The following is a 20,170-nucleotide window of genomic DNA, read 5'->3' as shown; positions in this document are numbered from 1 at the left end:
CTGTGAGGCTCACAAATGTAAGTTTGTTCCTGATTTTTAACACACACACACACACACACACACACACACACACACACACACACACACACACACTCTGTCTGAGGCGTTGAAGAGTCTTGTTCCTCGTTCATGCTTTCTGTAAAAATGAAATCTAAGGGGATGTGTCATAGGACACTAGTGTTAATATTTACATTTCTTTTTTAGTTTTTATCCTCACGCTCTGATATGAAGGTTTCAGTTCAAACACTCCATACAACAGACTGCCGTTACTGTAAGGTCTCTCAGGCAATTCAGAGCACAAGTGTGAATCTCACGAAACCCGTCAAGAACATGTCTGGGTCATATTTCACTGCAAAATCATAGACAAAAAAAAAAGCTATATTTTGCATGAAGAAAATGAAGCATATTTTAGCATCACTTTTAGGATGTTTTGCATTGCAACGTTATTTTCGTGACAATTTCCTCCCAGATTCTCATTACCGTAATGCAAAGAAAACCTCATTCTCATTACTGTAATACAGAAAGATTATAGTATGATAGTTTAACACTTTAAAATAAGGTTTAATTTGTAAACATTAACTGCATTAGTTACCATGAACTAACAATGTACAACAATTCCACAGCATTTATTAGTCTTAATGTTTATACATTTTTCAAATTTAAAGTTGTATTTGTTAACATTAGTTAATGCACTGTGAATAAACAATGAACAATTGCATTTTTATTAAGTAACATTGACAAAGATTATTAAATGTAAAAAATAAATTGCTCACTGTTAGTTCATGTTAACTAATGCATTAACTAATGTTAACAAATTGTAAAGTGTGCATTTATTTTACTGACTTTGCTAATTAAAAATAATAATTATATATATATATATATATATATATATATATATATATATATATATATATATATATATATATATATATATATATATATATATATATATATATATAATTTTCTTCTTTTTTTTTATATAGTAATGCAGTAAAAAATTTATGAAAAATCCACAATTACCCTAATAATAAAATCAACCAAAGTAATGGGAATTACAAACAACTGCAAAAGTAAAACATTTGGATGCATTTTAGTACTTTTTTTTTTTTTTGCATTATGGTAATGAGATTTTGGGGGTGCATAATTACCATACAAATAATGTCCCGATGCAAAAAATCATAATAGTCCAAAAATAAATAAATAAATAGACTTAATTTCTTACTTTTGTATTTTGATTTTCGGGGTGATGATATGAGCTGCGCATGTTTTCGTGAGATTCACTCATAAATCAACCCACCGACGGGGTGAAATCTGCCCAAATGTGATTTTTATCCCTTTGTCCTTCACTGCTCCCCTCTGACAAGCTGAACGGGCCCGTGTTTAAACGTTCTGCGCTCTCCAAACCCGAGAAGCATCGAGGACAAACGCGTAAAGACTCCTTTTGGGTGGCGTTTCCCCCTTTACTGTACAGAGCAAACAGGTGTGTGTCTCTCTCACCAGCACAGAGAGAGACCGATCAACCACTGACCCTCACTTCTCACCACAGAGAGAGAAAAGCCTAATGTTGGACTATTCCTGAAGATGTAAATACAAACCTCGCGCTCTCTTTTTACCGTTATTGTTGCATCATTCTTTATTTTTATGTTACTTTATTTTTCCATCGAGAGCTGTCTCCATAGCTGTGGAAATCTTATGGACGTGTGACGTCTGCGTTTGGAATCAATACCAAGTCAGAACACAGACTCATTATATGTGCAACTGAGCCATGCAATACCAGTGTGAATGACCCTTGACCCCGGAGCCCTTCTCTGTGTGATGTACATATGCAATGCCTTCTGTTTGTGACGACAGGCGCGTGACGGTGATCGTGTGTGACAAAATATGAATTGAGAAAAAAAGAAAAAAGAAAAAAAAAATTCCTGAAATGACACAAAATCATTGGAGGAACGACGAGTTGCTATGGTTTCAATCCCATCCTGTTTGTACCCAATCCAGTGAACGTTTTGGAAACTGCCGGTGTTTGTTGCGGTTCTTCATGGCGAATGATATGAGTGTGAGTGATTTGTTCGTTGAAGTTTCAGTTGTTATTTTCACGCTGTGACGCATTCGGTCAGGCTGACGAGAAATCCTCATTAGGTTTTCTAATGTTGTTTTTTTGTTTTTGGTTGGTTTCAGCGTATTTTTGTACTATAGATGTAATTTAGTTGTATTTATTTTCGTATGTTGGGATGAAGGACGCTGTCGGCCGCGTTTATTAAGTGCTCTCTCTCCCTCATTATTTTTTATACCTTTCCTTTAGTCGTTTGCCTGTTTTGTTTCATACCAAAACATTAGGGCAAGTGCCATGTAGAGGACTTGCATTGCCATTTGGTAGTATTTATTTTAAGTTATATTAAAATGTTCAAATTTCCCAGTATGTCCATGTGGTATTATTATTTTTTTTCTGTAATTAAGTTGTGATGTTTTAATGCTGCATCATCTATATACTTGTCTATATATATACACACTCTCTCACTCACTCTCACTCTATCATTTTTAACAATGGATAATAGTAAATTTTTTAAGAGAAGCATAAATAATGAATAAAATTACTCATAAAACAGGAACATGACAATACCAAACAAAATTAGGCTGATTTATTAAGGAAAATGCATATAGTTCAGTCAGTGCATAAGGGTTTGCTTTAATTCAACCAAATGACTATCAAACTAACAAAAAAACGTATGACAGAAATATATAGGCTAGTCCTGACATACAAAAACTAATTCTCAAAATCCCGAAAGTCAATCCGGAATAGCAGGAGGCCAGTCGACGTCTACGGACTGAAACACACAGACACAGGAAGGAGGGAATATTAGAGATTTTGGAGATAAAGTGCATCTGTGACTCGTGATATTGCATATTTCATGAGACGCACCTCGACGTCCAGCTCCAGAATATCAGCGTCGGTGTTCATGAGGTCACAGAGGTTGGGTTTAGTGCGGCCGAAGTCTCCGTGCACAAACTCTTTAATGTAACTGCAGTGACGTCCGTGAAGGGAAACCACCACAATTAAAAGTACACTGTAGAACACTATTAATATTAATAATATTTCTCAATATTGATATTTTACTAGGGATGCACGATATATCGGCCACCATATCGGTAACGGCCGATGTATGGTCATTTTTAATGTTATCGGTATCGGCCTGATAAGAAAATTTGGCTGATATATAAAAGCCGATAAATAATGTATTATGTCCTTCAGCTGAGACGGCTCAGATTCACACTGTTCAACATGACGGTTTTGAATTGCTTGAAATATGATTGAAATCACTTCAAAAAAGTTTTTAAAAAAAGTAAAGTGCAACATGTACAGCACAAGTCTGTCATATCAGCTACATAAAATCATAATGAGAACATTATAATTGTGTACATGACTTTTGTTTTTGTAATCAGGCTCTCAAAAATTACATAAAGATTTAGATTTACATTTTATCAGCCAATATATCTGTTATCGGCTTTCAAATATAAAGAATTATCAGTATCGGCCAAAATGTTAATATCGGTGCATCCCTAGTTTTTAGTGTTTTTTTTTTTTTTTAGTCTTGGTGAGCAGAAGAGACAAAAAAATCTTTGAAGCAGTAGTGTAGATGTTTGTGTAGTAATTGTCAGTACCTCACACATAAGAACTATGTTGTGAATGTGTGTTTGGGAAGGATACGTCCCGGCCTGTGTGCACAGCTTCAAGGTGAAGTGGTGTGTGTCGAGGTGAATGGCGCTCATGGAGTGGACGAGTCTCTGTCGGACCGCCAGCGGCCGGCGATGCAGGACTCTCAGCGGAGTCTTCTGAGCGATCTTCAGATCCTAAACACACACACACACACACACACACACTCATTAGGACGTCTCTTCTCAAGCCTCCTACTCAAACAGATCACACAGCACAGAAAGACCTTGATGTTTCTTAGGAAGTCCAGATCCGTGTCGTCGATGGCTTTCTGAGTCCAGATGAGGGCGCTGTAGGTTTTGGTCTTCTCCTCTTCGCCCTCTTTCATGCGGCTTGTTGCATCCCTGCAGAAATACACTTGAAATGACTTGGGCTGGATCGAAAAGGTTGATCTCTCGATTCTCATTTTGATGAACCGATATTGATTCATAAATATCGTTAATTTTAGCACTCAATATTATAGTATGGGGTTTCCTGTATAGTTTACAGTGTGTACTTGCCATGTACTGTACCTGATATATATCCAAATGCATCGATATTGAATGGAAACCGGAATTGAATCGACTTCATATCTTTACATCTTATATTTGTGCTTATAGACAACACACACATATACACACTCACACACTCACCTGGTAACAATCTGTAGGTGTCGTACTCTAATTTTGTCAGACGACTGGTTGATCGTCTGCAGGACAGGAGAGAACAGAAATCAAAATTCACATTTTCCATCCTTATTCCCAGAAATGATATAAAGCCAGCCAATCAGATTGCGAGTTTTGAAAAAGATCTTGACATTTTTATCAGCAATATGCATTTGACTGACAATACATGATCTCATTTTGGGACCACCAATTATACTTTCAAAATATCAGGAATTGACACACTGTGAGAGGACAGAACAGTACCAAACCGTTTCAAAAGACTTTAATATATTGCAAGTATAAATGCACGAGTAATCATGACTGTTACTGATACTAAAGATTCCCGAAGAGCAGTAAAACTACACCTCCTGTAGTTGTTTGATCTCAGTCCTGCTGAATTTGGTTCGATGTGGGTTCAGAAGCTCCAGAGCGAACGGTCGACCTGAGAAACAACACGTCAATTAAAGCAAACACATGACCGCTTTGACACAAACCTCATTTGTGTCGCATATAAGGCAAAATTAGTGTGGAAAAAAGGTAGAGTGTGTGTTTTACCGTTTCCCAGAGTCCTCACATCCACGTCTTCTCGTCCGGAAGATGAGAAGTTAAAACCTACGCGGATGAGACAGGAAAAAAGACTCACCGGTAAACCTCGCAGGTCTGAAATCAATCATGTGCATAATATACGTCACATCATATCATGTGCATCATATACGTCGTGCCGACACACACTCACCGTCAGCTCTGAAGGAGGACAGGAGCGGAGCGGCGATCAGCTCCTCCACGGATCCATCCATCCGCCTCTCTCCATCGATCACCCACGGCGTCTGCGGGAGCTCCCGGGAAAACTTATTGTACCGACCTGCGGAGACGGTAAGATTTGTTTTGTTTTTTTTTTCTAAAGAAAATAATACCTTTATTCAGCAAGGATGCATTAAATTCATTAAAAGTGACAATAAAAACATTTATAATGCTAAAAAATAAAAGTTTTTCAAACAAATGCTGTTCTTTTAAACTTTCTATTCATCAAAAAATCCTAAAAAAAAGAAAAAACAATAATAATATGAAGCAGCATAACTGTTTTCAACATTGATAATAATCAGAAATGTTTCTTCATATCAGAGTGATTTCTGAAGGATCATGTGACACTGAAGACTGGAGTAATGATGCGGAAAATTCAGCTTTGATTACAGGAATAAATTACATTTTAACATATATTACAATAGAAAACAGTTATTTTAAATTAAAACAATATTTCCCAATATTACTGTATTTTTGATCAAATAAACAAAGCCTTGGTGAGAAAAAAAAATTATTCGTACCAACCCCATATATATATATAAATATAAATCACACTAAAATGGACAATTCAATTGACAGTCCTACTAACAACATATAAATCTGATGTTTAATAAGTATTTGGACGTACCTCCTATAAAGACAGACGTGTGGAGACATGAGGTGTCCAGCGCTGTACATCTGGTGTTTGGCTTCTTCGGGGGACATGGGTAATTCCTGCACACAACATCCAACATTTAAAGGAAAGCACCAAAAGCTGTCTCAAGCGAGCATGAACACCACAGACACTGACCGGCTGAACTTCTCATCAGAGATCTTCTCCAGAGCTTTGACCACCGCCATCCTGGTGAAGATGGACTGAGGGACAGAGACCCAGAGGATTACAATTACACTACTTTTATATTTCAAACAGGCACTTTTGAACTTTAAACAGGACCTATTATGCTTTTTTACATGTTCATCTTTCTTTAGTGTGTGATGTTGCTGTTTGAGCATGAAAAAGGTCTGAAAAGTTACAAAGTCACTCCGACAGGAGTTATTCTCTATATCAGTGTCACTGTTTCTGAACTCCCTGAAACGCCTCCATTGTAGTCATGAGTTTGCTTTCGGGAACAAACACGTCACAATATTCCTCATTTAAATAATTCCCGCCAAAGGCATACACTAAATAAAGGGGCGGGACCTGGTTGAGTGAGTTAGTAGTGTGTTAAACTCGTGGTTATGGTAAGGGGCGGGACATTTCCCAAACGCGCTCAAAGCGCTTGACCAATCACAACACACTGATCCAGCTGACCAATCAGAGCACAGTGTGTTTATCAGAAGGATGAGCTTCATAGAGATGGTAACTAAACAGAGGGTTACAGACAGACTGGGAAGAGAGGAGCTGCAGCATGTGAAAACCAATGTTTTTTTTTAACATTCAAGCATGAAAACCCATTCTAGTAGAGACAAAAAATTGAAAAAGTGCATAATAGGTCCTGTTTAAAGGATAGTGGAGAGAAACGGGAACGCGGATTGAGGACTGCAATCACAATATGGGAAAACCGGGAAAGCTTACCGCTTTGTTTTTGGTGGGTTTGAAACAGTCTGGACAGGTGTTCGCTCTGCCCAAAGAAAGACACAAAAACGTTAATCAGAAAGTGACATCATTTGGACCCATTCTACATGATGACAAGACAATTATATTTACATTTATGCGTAAAAGCGTCTGCTAAATGCATAAATGTAACATGTAAATACTTTAATTCCATATTCACAATTGTGCAGCAAGTTGCAGTATCGCCTGCATTAGTCAAGCTCAACCATTCGACCCTGCCACTAAAGTTGATGCAGTGCATGCAAACCATCAAACCAACACTTATGGTCATTGACCCACTTACAAGAAATGACAGTCCTCCTCGGTTTCTGGGTGTATAAACCCGACGCTCACTTCACACGGACTCTGCGGATCACAGAACGAAGATCAGAGATTAAATAACAGGCAATTCCTGACAGAAAGCCAGCAGTTTCCCAGCAGGAGGAGGACTCACATTGGCCAGGACAGCAGCTCCCAGTTCCTGGCCAATCTTTCCCTGTACGGCCCACTTGAACGCGTCCTTCACCTGGATGACATCATCTTTCCCTAAACACATGCTCTTCTCCCTGGAAACACAAAAGTTGAGTTAAACGCAGCCCAGGACAGAGGAGAACCCCTGCTTTAAACAGATGCGGTTGCTAGGATAGATGGGAAATGTGTGCTGCTTACCTGACTTCCTTTCTGACATGCAACCAGCAGGAGTGCTTTAAAAATGCACAGAGAAACACATTTTGTCCAGATTAGTATCATGAAAGTAGATGATAAACGGATCATCTGTGGAGGGCAGGACTCACCTCTCTGACGGACAGCTGAGCAGGGAGAGATACGGTCAGCACTAGACTGTCAAACTCAAACTGCTGCTTTTTCACAGCATCCGACACCTGTGGATGAAAACACTAAACATTACAGCCACACAGCAGCACAATATAGATATAAAAACATAAAGTATATAGGTAACACTCTACAATAAGATATCGCTAGTTAATGCATTAACTAGCAACGAGCAATATACAGTGGGTACGGAAAGTATTCAGACCCCCTTAAATTTTTCACTCTTTGTTGTATTGCAGCCATTTGCTAAAATCATTTAAGTTCTTTTTTTTTTCCTCATTATTCTACACACAGCACCCCATATTGACAGAAAAACACAGAATTGTTGACATTTTTGCACATTTATTAAAAAAGAAAAACTGAAATATCACATGGTCCTAAGTATTCAGACCCTTTGCTGTGACACTCATATATTTAACTCAGGTGCTGTCCATTTCTTCTGATCATCCTTGAGATGGTTCTACACCTTCATTTGAGTCCAGCTGTGTTTGATTATACTGACTGGACTTGATTAGGAAAGCCACACACCTGTCTATATAAGACCTTACAGCTCACAGTGCATGTCAGAGCAAATGAGAATCATGAGGTCAAAGGAACTTGCCAAAGAGCTCAGAGACAGAATTGTGGCAAGGCACAGATCTGGCCAAGGTTACAAAAACATTTCTGCTGCACTTAAAGCTGTATTCAGTAACTTCGGGATTTCTTCGCTGTATTCTCGCTTTTTGCTCACAGGTTTCTCTCTAGAGCTCCCCCCACAGCTTCGGAATAGATATTTGACAACACTGTTGTAAAAACTCGTTGGCTATTCTCAGACACCAGAGGCTAGTAGATCAACGACATCAAAGCAGATGGGACTTTCTTTAAAACGTCTTCTTCATTCGGGTTCGAACAGCGTGAGGGAGCGCAATAATGACAGCATTTTAGCAGATTTCTTTTGGCTGTAAAGCAATTGTTTACATCGCAAGACCTGATATCACGCGAGACTTCCTGAAGCGGCGGCCGGCGGCCCGCCGGCTCAAAGTTGCAAGTGCGCATTTTCCGCTCTGGGGCACCAGGGGGGTGCGAAACGACCACCATTCAACCCGAAATAAGTAATATAACCATTCCAATGACTCCGAAGCTGTTCAGTTAAGGTAAAAAAAGTTACTTAGTTCACCTTTAAGGTTCCTAAGAGCACAGTGGCCTCCATAATCCTTAAATGGAAGACGTTTGGGACGACCAGAACCCTTCCTAGAGCTGGCCGTCCGGCCAAACTGAGCTATCGGGGGAGAAGAGCCTTGGTGAGAGAGGTAAAGAAGAACCCAAAGATCACTGTGGCTGAGCTCCAGAGATGCAGTCGGGAGATGGGAGAAAGTTGTAGTAAGTCAACCATCACTGCAGCCATCCACCAGTCGGGGCTTTATGGCAGAGTGGCCTGACGGAAGCCTCTCCTCAGTGCAAGACACATGAAAGCACACCTGAAGGACTCCAAGATGGTGATAAATAAGATTGTCTGGTCTGATGAGACCAAGATATAACTTTTTGGCCTTAATTCTAAGTGGTATGTGTGGAAAAAAACAGGCACTGCTCATCACCTGTCCAATACAGTCTTAACAGTGAAGCATGGTGGTGGCAGCATCATGCTGTGGGGGTGTTTTTCAGCTGCAGGGACAGGACGACTGGTTGCAATCGAGGGAAAGATGAATGCGGTCAAGTACAGGGATATCCTGGACGAAAACCTTCTCCAGAGTGCTCTGGACCTCTGACTGGGCCGAAGGTTCACCTTCCAACAAGACAATGACCCTAAGCACACGGCTTCACAACAACTCCGTGACTGTTCTTGAATGGCCCAGCCAGAGCCCTGACTTAAACCCAATTGAGCATCTCTGGAGAGACCTGAAAATGGCTGTCCACCAACGTTTACCATCCATCCTGACAGAACTGGAGAGGATCTGCAAGGAGGAATAGCAGAGGATACCCAAATCCAGGAGTGAAAAGCTTGTTGCATCTTTCCCAAAAAGACTCATGGCTGTATTAGATCAAAAGGGTGCTTCTACTAAATACTGAGCAAAGGGTCTGAATACTTAGGACCATGTGATATTTCAGTTTTTCTTTTTTAATACATGTGCAAAAATGTCAACAATTCTGTGTTTTTCTGTCAATGTGGGGTGCTGTGTGTACAATAATGAGGAAAAAAAAAGAACTTAAATGATTTTAGCAAATGGCTATGGAAGCTTGTTTCCGCCAGAGAATAAAACATTTTAAGAGATAATTGCGACTTTTTATCTCACAATTGCGAGTTTACATCTCGCAATTCTGACTTTATTTCTCAGAATTTTGAGATATAAAGTCAGAATTGCGTGAAATAAAGTCGCAATTGCGTGTTATAAAGTCAGAATTGCGAGATATAAAGTCAGAATTGCGTGAAATAAAGTTGCAATTGCCTCTTATAAAGTCAGAATTCTGACTTTTTTTCTCTTAATTGCGACTTTACATCACGCAATTCTGACTTTATAATACGCAATTGGGAGATATAAAGTCAGAATTGCATGATATAAAGTCGCAATTGCGTGTTATAAAGTCAGAATTGTGAGATAAAGTCTTTTTTTTTTTCTTAGAATTGGACTTTATATCTCACAATTGTGAGTTTATATCTCACAATTCTGAGAAAATATGTCAGAATTGCGAGATATAAACTTGCAATTGCGTGTTATAAAGTCAGAATCGCGTGATATAAAGTCGCAATTGCGAGAAAAAAAGTCAGAATTCTGACTTTATAACACGCAATTGCGACTTTATATCTCGCAATTCTGACTTTATAACACGCAATTCTGACTTTATTTCATGCAATTCTGACTTTATATCTTGCAATTCTTACTTTATAACACGCAATTGCGACTTTATTTCACGCAATTCTGACTTTGTATCTCGCAATTCTGAGAAATAAAGTCAGAATTGCGAGATGTAAACTCGCAATTGTGAGATAAAAAGTCAGAATTTTGACTTTATAAGACGCAATTGCGACTTTATTTCACGCAATTCTGACTTTATATCTCGCAATTCTTACTTTATAACACGCAATTGCGACTTTATTTCACGCAATTCTGACTTTGTATCTCGCAATTCTGAGAAATAAAGTCAGAATTGTGAGATGTAAACTCGCAATTGTGAGATAAAAAGTCAGAATTTTGACTTTATAAGACGCAATTGCGACTTTATTTCACGCAATTCTGACTTTATATCTCGCAATTCTTACTTTATAACACGCAATTGCGACTTTATTTCACACAATTCTGACTTTGTATCTCGCAATTCTGAGAAATAAAGTCAGAATTGCGAGATGTAAACTTTAAATTGTGAGATAAAAAGTCAGAATTCTGACTTTATAAGACGCAATTGCGACTTTATTTCACGCAATTCTGACTTTATATTTCGCAATTCTTACTTTATAACACGCAATTGCGACTTTATTTCACGCAATTCTGACTTTGTATCTCGCAATTCTGAGAAATAAAGTCAGAATTGCGAGATGTAAACTCAATTTAAACAGAATTTCACGCAATTCTGACTTTACAGATGTAAACTCGCAATTGTGAGATAAAAAGTCGCAATTATCATTTAATTTTTTTTATTTTGTGGCGGAAACAAGCTTCCATAAATGGCTGCAATATAACAAAGAGTGAAAAATTTAAGGGGGTCTGAATACTTTCCGTACCCACTGTATTTCTACAGCTTCTATTAACCTTTGCTAATGTTAGTTAATAAAAATGTTTCTTCACAGTGCCTTAATTTTAACAGATGCAACTTTTGATCTTAAAAATGTTTTAGTGAGATTAGGATTAGCTATGAAGATTAGTAAATGCTTACAAAGTGTTGTTTATTGTTAGTTCATGTTAACTAACGTTACCAAAAGATTATCGTAAAGTGTTGCCAAAATATATATTTGCATGAAGAATACATTTTTGTTTATTAATTATATATGTATATATATATATATAATGTACACACACACACATACAGTAGTGGCCAAAAGTGAAGTCCAGCCTAGGGAAATTGCCATCTTCACCCTTTATTCACATATAAAAATGCATTAACGGTTTTGTAAAAATATTGTGTAGTTGTCAATTGTTTTATTTGTGATAACGCAAATTGTGCGGACATACTGTACAGGCCAAAAGTTTGGAAACATTACTATTTTTAATGTTTTTGAAAGAAGTTTCTTCTGCTCATCAAGCCTGCATTTATTTAATCAAAAATACAGAATAAAAAAAAGAAGTAATATTGTGATATATTATTACAATTTAAAATAATTGGTTTTCAATTTATTATACTTTAAATTTTAATTTATTTCTGTGATGCAAAGCTGAATTTTCAGGATCATTACTCCAGTCTTCAGTGTCACATGTGACATCCAGTCTATCACATGATCCTTTAGAAATCATTCTAATGTGATGATTCATTATCAAAGTTGGAAACAGTTCTGCTGCTTAATATTTTTTCATAACCTGTGATACTTTTTTAGGATACTTTGATGAATAAAAAGTAAAAATAAAAAAAGAAGCAAATGTTTTAAAAATAGAAATCTTTTGTAACAACAATATACACTACTGGTCAGTAATTTGGGGTCAGTAATTTTTTTCTTTATTTTTTTGAAATAAATCAATACTTTTATTCAGCAAGGATGTGTTAAATTGATAAAAAGTGATAGTAAAGAAGATTTATATTATTAGAAAATATTTTTTTTTATTTTGAATAAATGCAGTTCTTTTTAACCCTTTATTCATCAAATATCTTAGGCAGCAGAACTGTTTCCAACACTCATAATAAATCAGAATATTAGAATGATTTCTAAAGGATCATGTGATAGACTGGAGTAATGATGCTGAAAATTCAGCTTTGCATCACAGAAATAAATTATAATTTAAAGTATAATAATTTGAAAACCAATTATTTTAAATTGTAATAATATATCACAATATTAAAAAAAAAAACAGTATTTTTGATCAAATAAATGCAGGCTTGATGAGCAGAAGAAACTTTTTTCAAAAACATTAAAAATAGTAATGTTTCCAAACTTTCGGCCTGTACTGTAACATTGGCCAGGCTGTCATACAAAGAAATGATGAACACATGCAAAAACAAGAGAGAACCAACAAAATATCAATAACTGATTATGTTGTGGTGAGTCAATGTATGTTTTTTTTTTTCTGTAATCATTTTGTTTTTCTACGCATTTCTTTGCACAGTAAAATAAAACCTGTAGCTGTATAATAATAAAATTATTTGCAAAATAATTTTGTCAGATAAATACATTAAGTTTAGTGTTTTGTTCTTCCCTCATATTTAACATGTTTAAAAAAACATAAAATATTTACCTTATATTTTTTATTGTTTAATTGAACTTGTAGAGCCATTAAAAACAAATATCCCCTCCAGACATCACTACTGTATATATGCATATGAGACATTTGAGGTTTTTTTGTATTATTGTATTTTTATTGGAAACGTTCTGTGTGATGGGATTCTTTGTAGATATTACCAAAATGATAAAAAGACACACCTGTTTAGCAAACGTGGGATGACAGAAGTCCTGCAGGACTCCCAAACAGACGGGACAGATGTCTGAGTCCGGCTCAGCGGGCGTAACGCAATCCTCATCCACTCTCATGCGTTTACTGGGCGGGTCGTCAGTCTTGCCCTCACCAGAGGCATCGTGGGACTGCGGGCTGTTTTCCTCACTGACGAAGGCGAGAAGCTCCTTGTGCATGTCCTACAAACAGAAATGCTCATTAAAGGGGTGGCTGATTATGATTTAACTTTTCTAACTTTAGTTAGTGTGTTATGTTGCTGTTTGAGCATAAACAACATCAAGTTTCAACGCTCAAAGTTTAAAGCAAAAGGAGATATTTTCTTTTTAAAGAAATTGTTTTTTAAGGACTACAACAAACGGCTGGTAGGGACTACACCACATTCCTTCCGGGTTAGTGACATCACAAACCCTAATATTTACATAAACCCCGACAGACACAAAAAACTGTGCGTTTTTGCTCACCCTTGTGGTGGATTTTTAATAGATAAAATAGTAAACTGTATATTAAACTAACCATGTTTCTAACATCTAACCTTACTTCCTTTTTCAGGCCTAACATGATAACACTTTAAAACACAATGTACTAAAATGTCCTGTCCTGTGTTTTTGCAGCATGACATTTTTGCCATACCCTCTTATTCTATAAAAACTGTTGTATTCATTTAGCTGGTGGGATTCTCAATGGAATTTGTCTGAGATCCTCCGGCCTTGCTTCTTCTTGGGGGAGATTCCCTGAGAACTGCTCGGGAAGATCTCCCGGCCGTGATTAAAGCATTTAAAGGACATTTGCTGAGGTCTGTTTGTCAATTATTCCTGCGCAGGAAGAAAGCTAGTTAGGGAAGCAAGTTAGTTAGGTAGACTATATATTAAGCGTCGATTGGAGACGTTAAGGATCGTCGATTGGAGACGGTCCAGGTATTTATTAACCCTCAGAGAGTCTTCGTTTAGCAGTCACACTCAGTGCCTTCCCGGTCAGAAGTGACCGGACACCTAAAAATGAAACTTCCTCCATCCCAGTAAAAACCAATGCAATTTATTTTTGTTCTATAATATTTATTCTTTTTAATTTAGTATTTTGAGACAATTTGATTGAACTTATTAATATTTATGCAATATTTATAGTCCATTTTTTGCCATTGAAAATAATGTTTTTTTTTTTTAATTATTATTATTTTTTATTTTATATTTCTATGCGGTATTTTCAGTTAAAATAGAGACTAGGCTTTCAGAAAAAAAATAAAAATAAAAAAAATAAATCAATTTATTAAACATAAAATTAAATAAATCATGTTATTGCATGGGTTTACCACTAGATGCCTGTAATAGCTCTAAATGGAGATGCTTGTGAATTCTAGTTGTTTTTGGACCAAATTACTTACTTTTAAGATGTGGATTGATTGTATTTTTTTTTTTAATTGTCAAATAATACTTTTTGCCAAGGTTTATAACATTTTATTAATTATTATTTTAATAATTTTAATAATTATTATATTAATTATATATATATTTTAATTATAATTATTAATTATGTTATGTTTTTCACTCTTGATGTTTTAGAGTTTCACCCCTTCATTGCTGAGCACTTTTTTTCTGCATCGTGGCCGATTTGTAGAGAATTTTTGTGTTTTTGTCAATTTCCCATTCATTTCCTATGGGGGTCATTTTTGACCGAAGACCATGAGTGTGACTATTTTTTTTACGACCACTTAGCATTCTCGGATCATGACCTCAATTTTTTTCTGTGTTCACATACCTAATGCCAGAAAAGTCACCAAGTTTCGTAACATTCCAATGAAGCTGTGATTTTTAAAAATTCAAAACAGATTTTTTGTAATCTGAATTTATTGGTGTGTATGTGTATAAAAGTGTGTTTCTATGTGTGTGTGTGTGGGTGGGTGTGAATTTTTTGCACTCTTGATGTTGTAGAGTGTCACCCCTTTACTGCGGTGTACTTTTTTTTAGAATCGTGGCCGATTTGTAGATTGTACAGACAAAAATTCAGAGAATTTTTGTGTTTTTGTAAATTTCCCATTCATTTCCTATGGGTCGGTCATTTTTGACCGAAGGCACTGAGTGTGACTATTTTTTTTACGACCACTTAGCATGCTCGGATCATGACCTCAAATTTTTTTTGCATACATATACCTAATGCCATAAAAGTCACCAAGTATCATAACCTTCCGATGAAGCTGTGATTTTTTAAAATTCAAAACAGAAATGTTTTCGGTCAGAAGTGACCGAAGACTCTCTGAGGGTTAAGCATCGATTGGAGACGTTAGGGATCGTCGATTGGAGACGGCCCAGGGAGAGCGTCGATTGGAGATGTCCCCGATAAACTTAGGTCAGATGAGACAGGACTTAGTTAGGTTTAGGAAAAAATCTACGACACCCTCAAAAGGTGACAATTTGAATATGCTGTATAAAAATATCTATGGGGTATTTTGAGCTAAACCTTCACATACACTCTCTGCGGACATCAAAGACTTATTTTACATCTTGTGAAAAGGGCATTATACCACCCCTTTAATGCCTGATACATAAACAGTGATTTTGGGGAAGCGTTTGAATGTGAATTTATTTGTTTATGATTAAAAGCCAAATCAGCAGCAATGGCTATATTCATGGCAATCAAAAGTTTCAATTGAATCAAAAATAATTATGATTACAATCAATTCAAAACATAGTTTACAATGATGTAAGAATTTTGGGTTGAGTGTGAAAGACCTCGTATGAGCGTCTGTAAGCGGAGCTGCTTCCCACACAGCAGAAGCGCAGGACAAATCACACAAATGTTAACCTTATCAGCCTGATAAGAAAATTTGGCTGATATATAAAAGCTGATAAAAAATGTTCTATTTTCTTCAGCTGAGACACTTCAGATTCGCACTGTTCAACATGAGGGTTTTGAATTGCTTGAAATATGACACTTCAAAAAAGGAAAAAACAGTAAAGTGCAACATGTGCCGCGCAAGTCTGTCATATTAGCTACATAAAATCATAATGAGAACATTATAATTGTGTACATTGCTTTTAATGGTGAGACTAAACATTTAGATTTATCAGCCAAATGAGCCAATATATCTGTTATCGGCTTTCAAATATAAAGAATTATCGGTATCTTATATTATCTGAATAAACATTACTGATCTGCTTTTGGGCCCTCTTTACGTTCTTGACAACGTGACAATTCATTTCCTATGCAGTCATTATTGGCAATGCAAGTGTGACTATTTTTTTATGGAATATGTTCAAGGTTTTTGTTTTTTTTTACACAGCAAGTGCCAAAACATTTTCAAGTTTCGTTCCATTCCGATGAAGTAAAAAAAAAAAAAAAAGAAGAATTTAATAAAAATAAGTTGCACAAAATGGCAAAAAATATCCAAAGAGAACCAGAGTGTTTTCGTGGTGAAAATAGTTGTATACTGCTATCTCAGGTTAACTTTATTAGGTTAATCAGTGAAGATGTCTGATGTTCTGTGTTGTTTAAGTACATTAAGTATATTTCCAATTTATATATGACTAAAAATGTCCCCTATTATAATTAAGTGGCTTTTTGACTGGGGTGAGACTGATGGACAGTGACGGATGATCATAGTGCTTGTCGTCATGTTGTACTTCAGCACACTATCACAGTGTTTGCAATAAACAACTTCGCGCCCATCATTTTTAAAAGCTCTTTATTGTCTTTATCATAACCGCACTCAGCATCAGCACAGTGTGATTCAAGGAAGGGGGACAGTTTTATTTCAATTGTTGACAGAAATTTAAAACGCCACCAAACATTTACAGTATTACAGCATTGATATAAAGTTTATTCATGCACAAGCACCCACTGTTCAGAGCCTTGATATGTTTAAACTCAGACAGGTCCCACCACCATCATAGTGACTTCATTACCATTCAATCAAAGCAGTTGCCATGGGAACATCAGACTGTTGTGTTTTTAGATTGACAGAAATCATGCAGCTGATCAGAAGTGCTATTGTTAGATAACGGTAGTATATAGATTCATATATTGATTCTGTAAATCCCTGGTACAAATCTACAGTTTTACAGCAGGTCAGAAGAGTAAAATCACACTGTTGTTTCACCAACTGATACCAACACACACTTTAGTATTTTTTGCAGTCAGACACTCAGCGAAATAACGAGAGGGAACCACAGAGTCACACTCCTTCACCAAAATAGTGTTCAACCTGTAACGCACAAAAAACAGTCACACTTTGAATGTTCAGGCCGGATTTTACTTCTTAAGTCTTTATATTTGAGGTAAATAATTATAAATAAATAAATATATCTACAGTATCTATCTATCTATCTATGTGTGTGTGTGTGTGTGTGTGTGTGTGTGTGTATATTATACAGTATATATAATATATTTATATATATATATAAACACACTTATTTCTATATATTTCCAAATTTAAATGTGACAAATTTTAACAGCACTGGGTTTATATGATTGCAAAATTATAAATAATATAAATATGCAAATATAATCTCACACACTATTGTGAAAATAAGAGAGTTCTGTAGACTTCTTTTTGCATATAAAGGATCATAAATTTGATTATTTTCAAATTATGCTGCAAGTGTAAGAGTGATATCAGAGGAGTTTTTGGGTTTAGGTTTACTGACATTTTTTTTATGAATGTAATAATACTTCTATTGAATGTTTATATATTGTGCACATTTTTATAGACTTAACTTTCCCTTCGCATGCGCTTTTGCCCAAATGCCATCCAGTAACTACACTGTCAAAAATGCTTTTTATTTGTAGTTGTAAATCAAACAGAAATACCATTTCAGTCTTTCTACTTCAGAATGTGTTAGTTGCCATTTCTTTCTAATTATGTGTGAAATTGAGCAATTTCTGAGTGAAATGAGTTTCAAAGTGAATCCTACACAAAAAGTTTTTTCAGCGTATGAAATGACATCTATCATTCAATGCAGTGTCAATAGTCTGTGTACTTACATGCTGCCAATCATGGTCTTCAGGCAGGCGATGTCATCTGTGATGTCATCGTCAATCAAAGCTATGGGAGGAAACAGAAAAGAGTCAAAACCTTCTTCAAACTGGTTCACTGAGTGCTTAGAGAGCCATAGGAATCTGGCAGTTTTTGAGTCCAGAAATTCACAAAACATTGTTTAAGATACAATGTTATAATTGGTGTGGCATTTTCTCACCAGAGCAGCTCATGTTGCAGACATTGAGCGACGGCATCATGCCAGAATCACAGGCCAGCTGATCACTGAGCTGAAACACGCCGTACAGCTGCCGAGGCTTGATCATCTTAGGCCTGGCGCCGATAGCTTTGACAAAGCTGGTGTTGAAGCCCGAGGCATTGGCCTTGCAGACAACTGCCACAGAACGAAAGGAATAAAGGGTGTGAGGCTGATCAACATTTTATCTGCACATCATGCGACATAAATATGGATAGAGAAGGGAATCTGTTACTCACGTCTAGCGATAAGATCATCCACGGTAATATTGTCTCCCATGGCTCTAATCACCTTAATCTGAGCCGCCTCGAGTTGAGCCTTCAGCTCACATTTACTGAGAATCCGTCCCTCAGTCGCACTGGACACCAGCAGAACCAGAGCCAACGCCGCCAACATCTTCACTGGGAGAACGCTCTTCATCTCTGATATCTGGAGGTTAAACAGAGACAATGAATGAGTCCAAAGAAACAATCTTAATCTGCAGTTTAACTCAGTCTATTCTCTTCAAACTGTGTCAATCAAATGCTTGCAATGAAGGAACCTAACAATCAATAATTAGCAACCTTCTGGGTTCAGAAAAAATGTGCAAAAATGTTACCCTTAGGTTGTCACTGGGGCAGTATCCTCAAAAAGGTACATCTTTGTACCTTATTTACCCCTAAACGTTCATAGTAGTACCTTAATAGTACATATTAGTATTACTTTAAGACATAATGCACACTGTATAATTTAGGGGTAGATAAGGTAAAAAGATGTACCTTTTTGAGGATACTGCCCCAGTGACAACCTAAGGGTACAATTTTGTACATATTTTTCTGACAATGTTTCAAGCTTGGTTGGTCAAGCCCATCGGGCTATTTAAACATTGTTTTTTTAATAATTCTGCTCTTTAGCAAAGCAACTGGTTGGTCTAGACTAGAGGAACACACATGCAACTAAAAACTTTGCATTAGATCTTCTGCAACCAAATGGCTTATTATTACTGTTGCATATTTTAACATAGTTATAAAACATGAAGCATTTGTATAGCCTAGCAGATAAATGAGAGCAATATTTACTGGTAAAGCATTTTATTGTAAAGAGAGTTCAGAAGTGATTTTTACCAGAGAGCCTATTGTCTGTTGTAGATGCAGATGTAGATCTAGTCTTCACTCTTGCTTCAGTCTGGTGTTTGTTTCCACCGCCCGCTGTGTACTGAATGCATGAGTGGGGGGATTTTTATACTAAATTGACACGATGAGCTCACTGCTTTGAAAACTCACTTAACCTGTTGAAAAAACATTACATTACTTGGATTCCAAAGACAAATGACATGTATTGCTTCATCATTTTGAAATCTGGTGTGTTATGTAACATTACACTTTCAACTAATTTTAAACTGTGACCATGTGATTATGAGGTCTTTGTTGTGCTTTATACACACATGTTGCTTCAGCCTTTGACCAGCGGCCCTGCAAATAAATAAGCAATTTCAATATTTTTTATTTTACTTTTTAATTTGAAAAGGTTATCATTGAACCCAAAATATCTTATTTTAATTATTCAGGTCCAGAGTATCAGAGCTGTTACCATTATATATAAACCTCCAGTGTATAATTAATGTTTATCATCACTAACCCTAATACCCTATATTTCAACCTTCAATCTTAAAAAACAATTTCAGCTCAATTGGATTCTAAATAGAACTCTTGGGTTCTTGACTCAATTTTAAAGAACCCTTCATGCCAAAAAGGTTCTATATAAGGAGAAATGTCTTAATTGATTGCATAATACATTCATGTTTAATGGGTTATTTCAATGTATAAAGTATGTTTATGAGC

General features: G+C 36.4%; 2 protein-coding genes across 2 annotated transcripts; both read right to left on the bottom strand.

Moving 5' to 3' along the window:
- Window positions 1-2,618: 2,618 nt before the first annotated feature.
- On the bottom strand, window positions 2,619-15,915 carry LOC311286711 (tRNA pseudouridine synthase Pus10-like). Its single transcript, XM_084402963.1, has 17 exons — window positions 15,852-15,915; window positions 13,098-13,307; window positions 7,522-7,608; window positions 7,397-7,431; window positions 7,182-7,293; window positions 7,032-7,093; window positions 6,710-6,755; window positions 5,945-6,009; window positions 5,783-5,868; window positions 5,090-5,215; window positions 4,909-4,965; window positions 4,719-4,795; window positions 4,342-4,397; window positions 3,936-4,053; window positions 3,704-3,846; window positions 2,918-3,017; window positions 2,619-2,822 (listed from the first exon to the last, which is right to left on the bottom strand). Exons 2-17 carry the CDS (start codon window positions 13,302-13,304, stop codon window positions 2,784-2,786), a joined length of 1,416 nt encoding a protein of 471 aa, XP_084259089.1. The 5' UTR covers window positions 13,305-13,307; window positions 15,852-15,915; the 3' UTR covers window positions 2,619-2,783.
- Window positions 15,916-16,795: 880 nt separating this feature from the next.
- On the bottom strand, window positions 16,796-19,697 carry LOC311286087 (lysozyme C, milk isozyme-like). Its single transcript, XM_084402130.1, has 5 exons — window positions 19,454-19,697; window positions 18,590-18,779; window positions 18,315-18,488; window positions 18,103-18,163; window positions 16,796-17,323 (listed from the first exon to the last, which is right to left on the bottom strand). The coding sequence occupies exons 2-5, from the start codon at window positions 18,768-18,770 to the stop codon at window positions 17,215-17,217; spliced, it is 525 nt and encodes a 174-aa protein (XP_084258256.1). The 5' UTR covers window positions 18,771-18,779; window positions 19,454-19,697; the 3' UTR covers window positions 16,796-17,214.
- Between the last annotated feature and the right edge of the window lie 473 nt (window positions 19,698-20,170).

Source organism: Rutilus rutilus (genome assembly GCF_951802725.1).
Source record: "Rutilus rutilus genome assembly, chromosome: 2".
Classification (NCBI taxonomy): Eukaryota; Metazoa; Chordata; class Actinopteri; order Cypriniformes; family Leuciscidae; genus Rutilus; species Rutilus rutilus.
The sequence above is the reverse complement of the archived record's forward strand: the minus strand, read 5'-3'. Positions and strand labels throughout refer to the sequence as shown.